Raw genomic sequence first — 13,964 nt, 5'->3', positions numbered from 1 at the left:
GAAGATTCAGAAAAACAATGTGGTACATCACAGAGTGGGAAATAATATGTTTAAAGAGAGGGATAAAATCTTCCTGGTCATTACAGAGAAAAAAGTTCCCACCTCAGTTTCTGAAGTGACCTGGCATGATGACTGTCATTACTGTTTTCTGTACTGTTCTTTCACCCAGTGGCTGGTGAGGGCCCCAGTTTGGGGTGGAAGCATTAGTTCTAGGAGCACAATAATTCACGAAGATGTGAATAACATATTCTGAAACAAACTTTTACTTCTATCCTCCTATAATCTAAAGCCAAACTCCTTCCAACCCAGTATACACGTGCATAAGGGAATAAATAACATTTCTAGAAGAGATGGGTAAACATGGCAGAACCATACTCAAATGCACATAACCATCTTCTGCCCATCTTTATATTCCTTGTACTTGTTTCAGGCAATTTTGGCCTTAACTTTTAAGCACTGTAGCTCAGGGCATGTCAATAGCCATAGTTAGTTCAAAGACAATTGAAATGAACCATCCCTCTATAGTCTGTCTACCAGCCAGGGTTTACACAGTGTGTACAGATTTGGTCTGACTACAGGGCTTACATAAATCCGAGCTAAACCAGTAGTAGTATTATCATTGTTGTTTTACTAGGAGTATTATCATTGTTGTTTTACTAGGAGTATGGGTTCCACTTTGACTTCTTTAAGTTAAGAGCTTTAACTTCTACTTTGAAATTTCGAATTTACCTGCACATCAGGCCTTTTAGCAGGCAGGTTCCCAACAACAGACTGATGAGACTGATCCCAGGAGAGACAGCTGATGATGAGCACTGTAAGACGGTACTCAAGCAACATCTGAATTCCACATTTTTATTATAAACTACAAGTCAATCTGACAGCCAAGCTACAATGGCACAGGCAACACTTCTTACAGACTGTTTAAATCATGCTTTCACCAGTTCAAACCTGTCCTCGCTCAGTTATTTGCTGTGTGCTTCCCTTCGATCCTGCACGTGTACACAGAAATGATTTTGTGTGGGTCTCTACCTTTACACAGAGCCTCCTGGATGTTTGCACTCCATCTTCCAAACGAAATGCACCTTAGTTCTTCTCTAGCTCCAGACAAGATGAATCCTTGAGGACAGCTCAGCTGGCACACAGTCCCAGAAATGGCAGGCTCCAGCCCACATCTGGGAGGGAGAACTGTTACACCTGCTGGTTTCTGGAGGACTGGGCAACGCATTTCTACAAAAGAACAGTAGGACATGTCTTTTGACTTACATACACAAAGCATACATTTAAACAAATCTGCAAATAAAGGTCATACGGCAATTCAGAGGGAATACAATACTTTTAAAGATTCTGCATGTGCTATGAGTGCATCAAAAGAGCAAGCCCTTCTGAAGCTTTGTACTCCATGGCTGACTGAAGTAAACAGCACCCCGTATATCAGGTCTTCTGTTTTCTTGCTCATGCTTTTCAGTGGGACAGAAACATGGTATTTTTCACGCAGCTCCACTATATCTTACTCTCTGTCTGTTTTTTTGAGGTTTTGGTTTTTGTTTTTTGGACTTGGTCTTGACTGTGTTCAAACCCAGATGTGAAGACTCGGGGTGATGGTAAGTGGCAGCTGACCACCTCTGTAAAGTCAGGAAGGGCTGATGGTGGCTAGAGGCCATCATCAAAGCCAGATTTGAACTATTTCATGACTAGCTCAATTGTCACAAAAGCTTTGTTGAATTTTTGAGCTGTTGTTTTTAACATGAGAGGCAAGAAATGATATTTTTAATTCAGATGTGGAGGCATTAACAAACAGGGCAAAAAGGGGTATCCCAGGAATGCAGTTTGTAGACTTTCAGCAGTGTTTGTTACAACCGATAATAGAAACACACACAAGAAAAATACTTCGTTATTTATAGCAAATGAGAAGACTTGTAAATCTTTAGCCAGGCAGCGAGAAAGCAGACAGGTTTTTACACAAAGGACACACAAAGAACAACCCAACCCAGCTACAGAAGGGAAAGCCCTGTTCATCTCTTAGCAATGTTTTAATGACACAGAAGTGATCCACATTCAGAATGCTTCATATCACTTTCCTCTCCTCTCCCAAGATATGCAGCAAGTAACTGAAAACTCGTTCTTCGGCATGAAACAAAATTAAAGAGTCTAAATGTTCTAAGTATTTCCTGCCCTTTAAACTCTCAATACCAAAATTGTGTTTAAAGTCCCAGCAATTAAAAACTGCACTTCATTTTAACAGGATGCAAAGATCACAAATGCTAACAGATTTCTTCACTTCAGGCAGACACTGTTGGAGAATGCAGTATAAAACAACTCCACCAGAAAAAACACCCCAAACCCTAACTTTTTGTTTCTCACCACAGGAAGGTAACTGACAAATAGCAGAAAGATCAGAAACTGGAAAAAGCAATATTTGAAAAGACAAGGTAAAAGCATTAAAATGCATACTTCTCAGGGAAGAAGTAGAAAAAAATGCTATGAAAGGTGCTAGCATGAAAACCAAAGAAAACTGCAGCTTTTGGGGAAGTAGTACCAGACCTTCTGGTTGAGACACTTCCAACTATACCGGTAAAATCCTAGTAGAGCACAATCCTGAAACATCTGACAAACATTCAGGATAACCTTTGGTATACCTAGCCCGAGTGAATCTCTTCTAAGTGGGACAGTTTTTTACCAGAAAAAAACCTGTAATAGTGTCCTTAGCTTTTTTATCTGTGTTCAATTGCAGAATTTGATCAAACTGACTCAGGAAGTCTGGACTTCATGAGGAGCAGAGTGATAGTCATATGCATAGGAAAGTAATAGAGAGACAGGAAAAAAGTATTTCTAAGGACAGACAAGAATTTTCTTTCATCTGCAACTGCCTGTCATGAATCACAACACTGTATTATAATTCTTACCATCAAGAGGAACTTCAATATGGTAACAAAATAAAAGATTACCAAGCAAATCACGCCCCTTTCCTTTAACCCCTTTGCAAACACAATGTTTCAGGGAAAGAATTGGCCAACTCCAATTAAAGTGTAGAGAAGAAATTATTTCAACACTAGGTGGCATCAACACTCTGGATGTCATCTATATTTTTACCTTTACTAAGCTTTGAACAAAGCAAGGAGAACAGTATCTTGCAAAATCCATTAATTTTAACGTGCTGGATAATAATCGTTTGCCGGGGGGGAAGGAAACACAAGAACATGACTGTGGAAATATTTTTTTCAAATTAGACAACTGACAAGGCTTTGCTTTTCAGCAGATACATAAAAATGTAAAACATATGTAATAGCCAAACTTGCATTAACTTCCAGTCTATTGGAAAAAGATGCATATGACAACAGACCTCACAGAATTGACTGTAAACAATCCAGGCTATGTTATGGTATAGTGTCAGTTATGGTTACAGATGGTTGTAGTACAGTCTCAGTGAGCTAACTTTTAAATATGGTAAATTTTGCACTAATGTACACTCCCAACTGAAGAGCATTTAGAAAGAGAGCTAGGAGAGTACCCCAAGGTCCAACAAATCTGTTTCAAGGTAAGAAACTGAAGGCAATTCCACTTTATTTTTCTAACAGGAGAGTAGGAAATGAATAAATCATCAATTAGAAGTGCCTAAATACAGCAGGATTTCTGGTATCTTTTATGTAGCAGATGATAAATAATAGTCAGGAGCTGTTCAGACTAAAAATAAATGGAGAATACCTCCATGATAATGCTGAACATCCAGAAAATAAGTACAAAGGGTAGTTTGAGGAGGACGAGATACTAGTCTTCTGATTTGCACCCTTCCCTGAATAAAACTCGACACATCTATATTGAACAGGAATGTTAGCAAGCTTCTTCTAGACACCAGTCACAACAAGAAGCAGCAGAGATGTCTTCCAGCTAACACTCTTCTCTCTGTGACAATCAAAGGTAACTTTTATACTAGATTTTCAGACTCAGCAAAAATAAGCTATTGCCATGGGTAATCCAGCAATGGGGGCAATATAGTATGGTGTGAAGAAATCTTCTCATACAGAGCAGAGCTGAATTTTAATAATCAAAATGCTAAGCTAGGAAGGATGAATTCAACTGATGAATACAGTTAATCTTCCAATTATAATCTTCCAACAGGATTTCAGGGTCCCTTCCTTTTGAAGTTAATTGAAGTTTTTCCAGTGACTTCAACATAAAAAAGATTAGGATCTCTTAACGAACTCTCTTGATAAACTAATACTTGTGGATTATTTTCATCATTTTAGAGAACATATCTACAGTTAGAAATTTATTCTTGTCTTGTGCAAAGTCCACATTTTTAAGCCTGCAGTAAAACAGTAAAAAAACCCCACAGGTTCAAGCCAAGTCACTGTACAGAAACCACATTTACCAGACCCAGGCGACACATACTTCACCCTGACTTTAGTCAGCTTCTGAATTGCTGGACTTTAAGATTGTGCGCTTTTTTGGCAGTCTACCCTTGGAAGTGTTTCTACTGTATTTTTTCCTCTTACCTTTCTACTGTATTTTTACCTCTTACCTTAATTTTCAGGTTAATTCAATACCTGTCACTAGTCCTAAATGGGTACTTCTGAAATCTACAATTCTTTGGTTCTGGAACTGGAATATATCCTTACCTATCCCTGCGCAGCTGGTATGACCTCTGAATCCTGCCTTAGAGGTACTTAGTCCTTAACTTGCCTAAACCCTTCTTTCCTGCTGGGAGTTCAGCAAAAGTGACAACTGCCACATCTCTACTTGGCACTGACAGTGCTTGGCTAACATATCTTAGTCCTTGTCTGGAGGTCATCTTTGCTTTAAGATGGTAACTTAAACTCCTGGTTGTTCCCATTTAACCTGTAACTTGCATGTTTCCTACAACACATTGTGTGACAGTGCCCTAACACTCACCAGATGCAACCACCACGTATTGAGAGTTATTAGCTCTCCGTGCTGGATTACAATGATAATATGCCCACTTCCTCCATTTACAAATTCCTTTGCCCCTCCCCAACTTCTAAAACTTGTATAAAACATCCACAGGCAAATAATTTTTATCTTAGCTTCACCAGATATTAGGGAGAATTTCTCACTCGTGTCTGCATGTCAGAAAAGGCAGCACTCTGACACAAAGAGAATGTGATCAGATACCTACCCACACACTTTGGCTCCTTGGAATCCCACTGTGAGGTTCCCTGGCAGATGAGTTTGCTGTTTCCTTCTATTTCATAGCCCTCATTGCAGGTCACAAAACATACTGTCTTATAGGAGATATCAGCTGTTGAACAATTAATTTGTCCGTTTTCAGGGGCCCGAAGTTTGGGACATGTTCGAACTGCAAAGGGAAAAAAACACCAGTTCACTCTGCAGCACTGAGAATCAGTGGAACTACACTAATTTGTCCAGTTTTTCAGGGGTGGGACAGGTACTGGCTTGTACACTAGTTACAATAGTTTGTATAAATTTAGGGAATAGAGCTGGAACAGGGCTAAGTTTTTTTCAGAGGCTTGATGCCTTCCTCTTCCTGAAACAGTCTTACATAGCATGTATGAGGTTGGGCACACAATTCCAAGCTCACCTAAGTTCTAAGTCCAGGCTAGCAAACTAACTGTGCTCAGAAAAGTTCCTACCCATTGAAGGCATCTGGCACACAGTACGTGGCCTGTGCTAGTAATGTCTACCAGTCTTCAAAACAGGGCAGCCCCAGGCAAATGGCATCCGGTGGAAAAGTGTGTGTCTCTGGAAGTTTCTAATCCCCCAGCCATGCCTGAGAGTTCTTTGGGGGATTTCCAACTGGCAGCCTGGTGCGGGCTGACTGCACACCAGGGAAGAGGCTAAGAGCTTATTAATAGGGCAGGTGACAGTCGCAGAGCTCAGAAACATTCTCAGGCACTCTGGAATGTATTGATGTAGACACAGACACCTGTGAGTATCCACAGATCAGAACAGCAGACATTCAGCAGACATTCTTTCTCCCATTATGGTGGAGAGAAAGAGAGAAAAGGAATAGAAGGCATTCATAGACAATAGGATCACTGGAAATGAAAAGGAATAAGTTAGGGTGTTGCTGAGAAAAAAAAGACCCTGCCAGGTGTAGGGCTTCCCACGAAGGCAGTCCTAACTGCTGCTCAGCGCAGGGGCCTCTCTCCTGCCATGTCTCACAAACACTGCACACAGCATGACGCCAAGGAGAATGCAGTCCTGTGCAGGACTGCAATTTTAACACAAAGCTACTCTGTAATTAAGACTGATCCCCAAATAGCTGATAGTAAGAAGAAAGAAGTAGTAGCACTGGTCTGACCTGGATTTATGTTCTTTGTTTCAGTGTCATAACCTCAAGATCTTCTGCAAGGACCAATTTCCTTTGTACCGCCTCCAGCTCTGCTGCTCTTTCTGCCAGTATCTTATGCTTCTGCATTTGTTGGCTGAGGGGCTCTCCAATGCCCCTTCCAACCCCTACTATTTGTGATTCTGTGGTCCCCTCTGGACACAGCTCTGAGCTACATACATACTGCCTGGCACTTGGGTCCCTCGAACAGCCAAGCTGTACACACCTACTGCCTGGCCATGATTACGGGATGATGATACATGTATGATAACTGGGTGATAGCAAACCCCAATATGCAGATGCCTGCTGGGGTCCTAGACACCTTTTCCTTCAATAATCAATGCCTCTCTTCAATAACCAGCTACTGATTTACCAAAACCAGTGGAAAATTCATATGGTTGAAAACTCTGCTCAGCTGAAGCTGGCAGATACCGCTCAGTATGTTCAATAGTTATTATGGGGAGAAAAACACAAGAGCAAACAGTGTGTCTGCTCAGAAACATAACTAAGAAGACTGCAGTTCCCTAAACTCTCTCTCCCTGCATTGTCTTCCACAGCTCCTGTTGATCTTGCTGGCACGAGGGCAAGCTCTGGTGACAGGTGGCTTCAGAGACCTGGACGACTTCTTTGCTGTGGTTTGGGATGCCGATTTTACCAACTAACCCATCCTTGCTGCCACCACGTAGGAGGCAAAACATGAGCTCCTCTCTAAATGCACTCAAAAGTAAGCCAACTTGGCCACTTTCTCAGTAGTTGTTTACTTTGCACACTGATGAGACAGGACATGCCTACACAGACTGAACAGATCAATCGCTATACACCCTCACCCTCAAACTAACAAATAGGCAGATATCCTCAGCGCTGCTTCAAATGAAAGCCAGCTGTATAAATGCCAATAACTACAAGGCCCTCAAAGCCACAGAAAGAACATGTTAAATAATGTCTTTTTTGAAAACAGTTATAGTGGTACCTGAGTGGAAAAAAAAGCCTGTAGCAAAACCTATGTATATTGCAAAGGAAAGAAAGGAAAGAAAGGAAAGGGAGAAAGAGGAGAAAGAGGAGAAGAAGAAAGCCATTCAGATGCACTTCATGTATCTTGGCATTACCACTGTCTCATGTTTACTATTCCTCTTGTGCTTGCATATACACAGGTATCCTCTAGGAGGTGCATTTAAGAGTATAAAAAAGATCTTGAAACTTCCATTGTGTGAGAGGTGCTCTGAGCTTCAGAGCATCTTAACTGTATCTTAACTGTAGTAGAGTCAGTAAGAAAGACTCTTTTACAGCTGAATCCCTAATGCTTTATACAGAAGAGAATCGGTTTTCTCTTTTAAGGTTTCTATGAAAGCCTTTAATACCCAATCTGTGGCAAAAGGAAGTAAATGTTACTGAACTCTACAGCGTTATTGAGGAAACCTGAATGAATTGAGAGCACTGAGGAGGCCCTCAGCAATATTAATGTGCCTACAGAGAAGGTACTGCCACTACCTGGTAAGTCTAGCCACCTGTTCTGGAAGGATGGCACAGTTGTAGTGCTCCTGTCTCCTCAGCGTTTCAATGTTCACGTTTACTCAGTGTCTCAGTATGGCTCTGGCAGAAACTTTTAATTGAGCTTGTGTTATCCTGGTTATGGTTCCATAAATTAAACAGAAAACCATCCACTTGTCAATAAGGCATTTTCCATGACCAAGAAATGTTTTCATAAAGCTAGTGAAAACAACAATAATGGTATATTTTGCTAGCTCTCGGTTTTCTCCCAATACACTTTTCTGGATTAAATACACGTTTTGTAGTTGGTTTTTTTTTCATGGGTCACTGTTAATTGCATGACATGACTGCATTAATCACTTTCCAATAGCACAGCAGATTTTAGCTAGCAGAGCAACTGAGGAGTGTTTAATGTCAAAATCCAAAGCAGTGCAAAGGGATTTTCCTTCACTCTCCCTTCCTAATTTATGTGATAAAATAGTCCTGGGATTAACAAGACAGATAGAAACTGTGCCTTTGATCTTGCTCCCTTTCATAGTCTGAGCGAATCAAGACTAGCAGATCCAGCACATGTAAAGGTAGGATTTTAATATATTTTTTTAAAAAATTAGAAGTCTTCAGTATGATGGAGAATGGCACAAGAAAAATCAAAAATATATCCTTTCAATGCTTCAAACGATATTAATTCAACATCAAGATAATATCTCAAGGCAGACTTCGCTTCCCCCACCTTCCAGACAAATTCCCTGTTAAAGGAAGATCATGCATCAACATCCAATATGTGAATATTTTTAAATCCTCCAGAAAGTTTTTCATGTTTCAAGTTTTTCAAACCTTCCACTTCTCTGTAGACAGTGACGATGAAGGATCCTTTCTTTGTGGCTGACTGCAGTTTTCCCCAGATTTTTTGCACTGTGTGGGAGAAGCTTTGACAGGCAGGTCCTCTTTCCCATATCCCAGGCTACCTGGAGTAGTCTTCAGCCTATGTTTTGACTGCTGGAAAGTCAACAGCTCTAAATCTAACTTCTCAAGATACCCTCATGGTACTGGTCAGCAATTTATTTTCTATTGGAAGCTTCTCCTTCCTGCCTTCTGTCACTGGAAGCTGCAAAGTAAGTCTAAATTTTCCAGGATTATCTGAAGAAGAGTCGTGTAATGTAAACAGAAGTGAGCTGCAATAAAAGAATGGCCTGAGGAACCGATCTCTAGCTCAGACTCCTCCTTTCAGAACCATGACTTGCTGTTTCTTTAAGGGCTGCAGTGTCTGCTGTATTGGCATGAAGTGTTAATGCCTCCAAGGATCTATCCTACCTCTTTCCCTGAACTCAAGCGCCAGGGCAAGAGTTACAGAACAAGCTGGTGACTTTTTATTTACTAGCTTTCAGTGCAGCATACTAATGTCAAGTGGATCCAGCTCAAGTTAAACATGTGGAACTACAACCTGTGGCTGCTGAGGAGACGAGGGCTGCTACCTGTTTTTTCAGGCCCTCCTTGGAAGACATACCATACAGGGCTACATGGGGATGCAGCTCCCCTTCAAAAGCATCAAGAACGCAGACTCAGGCAGAGACAAGTGATCACAAAGGAAAACTGTGTTCTGTGTACTTGTAAGAGCTCCAGAAGTAATGTTTTTGAGGATGCTCTTTCCCATCTCTCCTCCCTTTCACACCTTCTATTTATTTCTTCTCCAGCTGTCATTCTCTTACAGTGAACTTCCAGGATACTGCCAGTTGTTCCTTAGTGAAACTCCACTCAAAATTCTTCTGAAGACCATGCCCAAGGCCCAAGCTTTCCTATTTTTCATGAGAAGGAACTGTAAGAATGTAAAACTGAATTCTTCCATGGTTAATGTCTACCAATGCCAATACCCACCTAAGCCTGGAGTCTGCTGGATAGTCTCAAACACCCATGTGGCAAGGTCTTGTTCTACATTTGACTACTTTGTATATTCTCTGGATTTACATAATGTAGATAAAAAACTCATAGAAATTAGGTGGAGAGAGGTTCAAGGAAGGAGAGTAGATTCACTTGCAAAAGACTGTCTGCATAGTACATGTTGCTCTGCATTTTCTAGTTGTCTTCCTTCCACTTGAGGAAGGAGGGAAATGGAGTGATTGGAGTGGGAGTTTACCTTTGGAATATTCTTTCACCCAAAAGCTAACAGGATCAGATCTGCATGCCCAACTATTTAGTGAGCAGAGAAAACCTCCGTTAAGAACCAACTAATCCAACAGAAAAAGACTTTTCAAACACACAATGTCCATACCTCTGCAAGTAGCCTCTGATCCAGACCACTGGCCGTTTGGCTGACAAAGCCGGATGCTGCTTCCCACCAGATCAAATCCTGCTTTGCATCGGATCCCACAGGCAGCGTTAAAGTAATTGTTGCAGACATTCTGGACAAAGTACCCATTTTCAGGGGGCTTAAGTTCAGGGCAGTGAACAGCTAAATAATTAAACAACCACAACACAGTTATGATGCTAGCTGGAGCGCAATAGGCTACTGAAGGAAAATAATTTTTTTCATTTCCTACTTGACTTGCATCTTGGTACTTTTGTTGTTTCAGAATGTCACAGAAAACCTTGCATGCAATTTGACATGTCCTTCACAGTGCAAACACAAATAACAAAATTACCCGAGAACTGCGTTGTGCATTCCAGGGGTATTCTAGTCCTGTACAGAAACACTTACCTTCACAGGTTTGTCCTACAGCACGATATCCCTCGCGGCATGTACAATCCTCAATGGAGGTACTTCCTGGTGGAGAAGTATGATTCTTATCGGGACATGAGATGCAAGTGCTGATTCCACCTGGTGAACCTTCAGGTTTGTATGTTCCTGGAGGGCAAGCTGTTGAGCAAAAGAAAACATGACAGAAAGGAGCTCAGGACATCCACCTTTCACAGCTGGCATCATTTTTCAGGTGTTTTGCTTTACTTTTTTACATTATATTTTTCTACCTCATAAATCAAGTGTCACTTAGGGCATGAGCATTCTCCACTTAAAGCGCTGTAGAGTTCTTACAGGGGTGAACTAAAGCCTACCAAACTTGGTGGAGATCTCTCCAGTCTGGGGGACTGTCTCCCCAGCCTGGGGACTGATTTTATCTGTCCCTGACTAGTCCCTGATTAATCTTCTTGAAAAGAAGCCCAGTCCCAGAAGACATGCTTGATTTTCACTGATAAAACCTGTGCTGACCTCACAAAGACACTTTTGATTTAGAGGTGTAAAATATTAGTTCAGACGTAATCCCTGCCATTCAAAATTACAACAAAGTTTAATACATACAAATTCTTAGTAAGAAGATAACACAAGCTAGCAAAAAAACCTGCCCTTGACGCATCATGATTATACAAGATCTACACACTGTATTTGCTAAAATGTATGAACCACAAACAATGAAGCAATTAATCAAAGCAGCTGCTTTGCACTCATCCATATATCATTTAATATTTTTAACTCTGTGCATCTACATGCACAAGCCTTAAAGAGATTTAGGAGATGTCTTCAGAGACAGGGAAAACGCATACGGGAGTCACCTCTCACCTGAGAACTTCAGATTGGTTGGATAAGGCTGCGTCTTATCTCTCTCTAGCTTGAATGCTGTTCTTCAGGAAACCACCATAATTATCTTTCTTATTTCACAAAGATGATGTGGGCAACAGGGGAGTGAGTAATCAACAGATACTGCTAAAGTGAAGTACTGATTGATCAGATTACCACTTGAAATAGAACTCGAAAACTCTTGTGCTGAAAAACACACCTCCTGATGTAAAGGTCAGTAAATATTTTAAGCAGGTTACGTAATATTAACACTGAAAATCAGACAAAAAAGCTCTCATTTAAAAAATTTCACTTTCTACAAATTTTCCTAATGGCCACACTTTCTCTTGCAGACTGCCAGTCAGCCTCTATTTTCCCCTCCTCAGTACAGTCCCTTTGTACCACCTGATGTAGGTCTGGATGGTACAACCATGTCCTGGTTTGAGGTAAAGCAGAACTAATTTTCTGTTCAGTAATTTTACTTTTTAGCTGGGCCTCTTCTAACTAACTAAACTCTGAATTTAACAGCATTTTGTTCAGAAACTGCTCGCTCTCATAGTGATAAGACCTGATTATACCAAGGAATGGTATGCAGAGAGGCCCTTGCTTATCCGTATTGCTATAACAACCAAGGTCAGGTGAATTTGTTATTTGCCCCATTGGAGGGTCAGAAGCAGAAAAGTGTAGATGGGTCACACCTGTAGGGAGGAGCGGACAGGACAGGTGACCCAAAACTGACCAACAGGGTATTCCATCCCATCTGCATCATGCTCAGTATAAAAGCTGAGGAATCAAAGGGTCATCTCTCTTCCTTCAATGGCCAACGTCCGAGGAGGACCCTGTCTGTTCGTCTGCCTTTGATCCTGATCCGAGCATTCCTGACTCCAGATCCGGAATCCAGCTCCTGTCCATCACTGAGTCCAGCCTGGGACTTTCCCCTGTGCCTGCTGATGACGTGATCATCATCCTGGGGGCTTGATACGGTTTTGTATATACTGTACACTTTTTTTTTCTCTTTTTTTATTATTTATTAATATTTTCATTAAAGTAGTTTAGTTTTTTCTAAACTCATAGATCTCTTTTATCTCTTCCTCTCCTCTCTTTTCCTTAGAGGGGGGAGGGAGGGGCCATCTGTCGCTCTGATTGGTCAATCTGGTCAAAACCATGACAAACCATAAACACCCTCAAGTGCCTTCCTCCTTACATAGTCAGGTGTGCTCTGCTTCTGGAGCAAATGTCTCCTATTGAGGTGTATTTCCTAGAGTTCAGAGATTCTGGCAGTATCAGTCTTTTCTTTGGTAGATACTGAACCAGCTCTGTTTGTTCTGTGAGTTAGGTGCTAAGAAACTCTGACTCTTGTCGTATTATGAAAACAACTTCATGCTTTCTAGGCAACTGCAAAAAAAAAACAACCAACCAACCCAACACAAAAACCAAAATCAAAAGAAACCTCAGCCTCCTTTTTCCTCACCTGTCATGGGAGATTTGACTTTCATAAACCAAATGTTACGGATCCTACTCTAAAAAATCAACCCATATGAATAGTTAGCACTTCTTCTTTCCAGAAGGAGCAGGGTCTTTTGAATAGCTTCCAGGGACAATATTTTTGTTTTCTTTTCAGAAAAATTTGCAGTTTTATTTTGATGAAAGCAACTAATTGGCTCTCAGCTAAGAGGTGGTTTTGGGTGCTGTAAATCAGCTTCACAAATCTGTATTTTAAATAAACCTTTAAAAATACAATTAAAATAATATTTAAATATTTAAATATACAATTAAATAATATTTAAAAATACAATTAAAAGCATTAAAAGATATAACTACAAATTAAAGTATTTCTGGAGGGAAAAAGGGAAGAAAAATCCAATCAGAATTAGTATTTTTCATTTTTGTTTTAGGACTTTCGGAAAAGCATTTGCAAAAAATATCCCTTTCCTATAGTTCACCTGCTCTTCCCATCCAAGACATTCCCCTTGGACTCTTACTGCTTCTTTCCTCTCTTCTGTGCAGAAATCCTCTCCTTGGACATTAGGTCTCTCTGAAATATTCTCTCATGCTTGGAGATAATAATCTCCAAAAAGTATCAGAGGTATGACTCTGAAATCTCTGAAATGGATCCCTCTGGCACTTTGTGGAAGTCTCTGTGCATCTTTATTAAAACTAATCAGTATCCAGCACAGAGTGATGAACTGCATCTAAAATGATACAAGAAAGAAGAGGCAAATTAAGCATCACAAGGGACCTGCTGTATGACAAAGCTGCTTTCCATGTGCCAGCAGAAGTAAATTAGTCTCTTCTGTTCTATACAGGGCATATAAAATGACATCTAAAATAAGTGTTTAATTTTAAAAAACCCAACAAAAACCCAACCTAACTTCTCTTTTTCTTGCAACCTCACCTTAGATGAAGAAGCAGCAGTTCTTTTCTGTTTCTGCTTTGTGAACTATGGGATAAAAATAATCACCCATTTGATGGTGTGAACATTTTTAACAAACCCAGTAATTTACTTCAGGCTTTGAATCAGTCTGGATTTGATAAAAATGGTTCATTCTCAAATTACACTTACAATTTGCTCTTTCCAGTGAAGCAGCAGGAGGTAAATAATACTGTTAAAATGGTTTTTAATGT

At 40.5% G+C, this 13,964-nt stretch overlaps 1 protein-coding gene across 1 annotated transcript in view; it reads right to left on the bottom strand.

The window, feature by feature from the left end:
- SVEP1 (sushi, von Willebrand factor type A, EGF and pentraxin domain containing 1) overlaps positions 1 to 13,964 on the bottom strand; it is a 131,749-nt gene that overhangs the window by 72,918 nt on the left and 44,867 nt on the right. Inside the window, exons 4-7 of the mRNA XM_074165874.1 lie at positions 10,488 to 10,646; positions 10,062 to 10,241; positions 5,135 to 5,314; positions 1,030 to 1,227 (exon numbers count right to left, since the gene is read on the bottom strand). Coding sequence (XP_074021975.1) covers positions 1,030 to 1,227; positions 5,135 to 5,314; positions 10,062 to 10,241; positions 10,488 to 10,646 — 717 coding nt within the window. The remainder of the gene's footprint in view (positions 1 to 1,029; positions 1,228 to 5,134; positions 5,315 to 10,061; positions 10,242 to 10,487; positions 10,647 to 13,964) is intronic.

Source organism: Numenius arquata, chromosome Z, assembly GCF_964106895.1.
Source record: "Numenius arquata chromosome Z, bNumArq3.hap1.1, whole genome shotgun sequence".
Taxonomy (NCBI): domain Eukaryota; kingdom Metazoa; phylum Chordata; class Aves; order Charadriiformes; family Scolopacidae; genus Numenius; species Numenius arquata.
The sequence above is the reverse complement of the archived record's forward strand: the minus strand, read 5'-3'. Positions and strand labels throughout refer to the sequence as shown.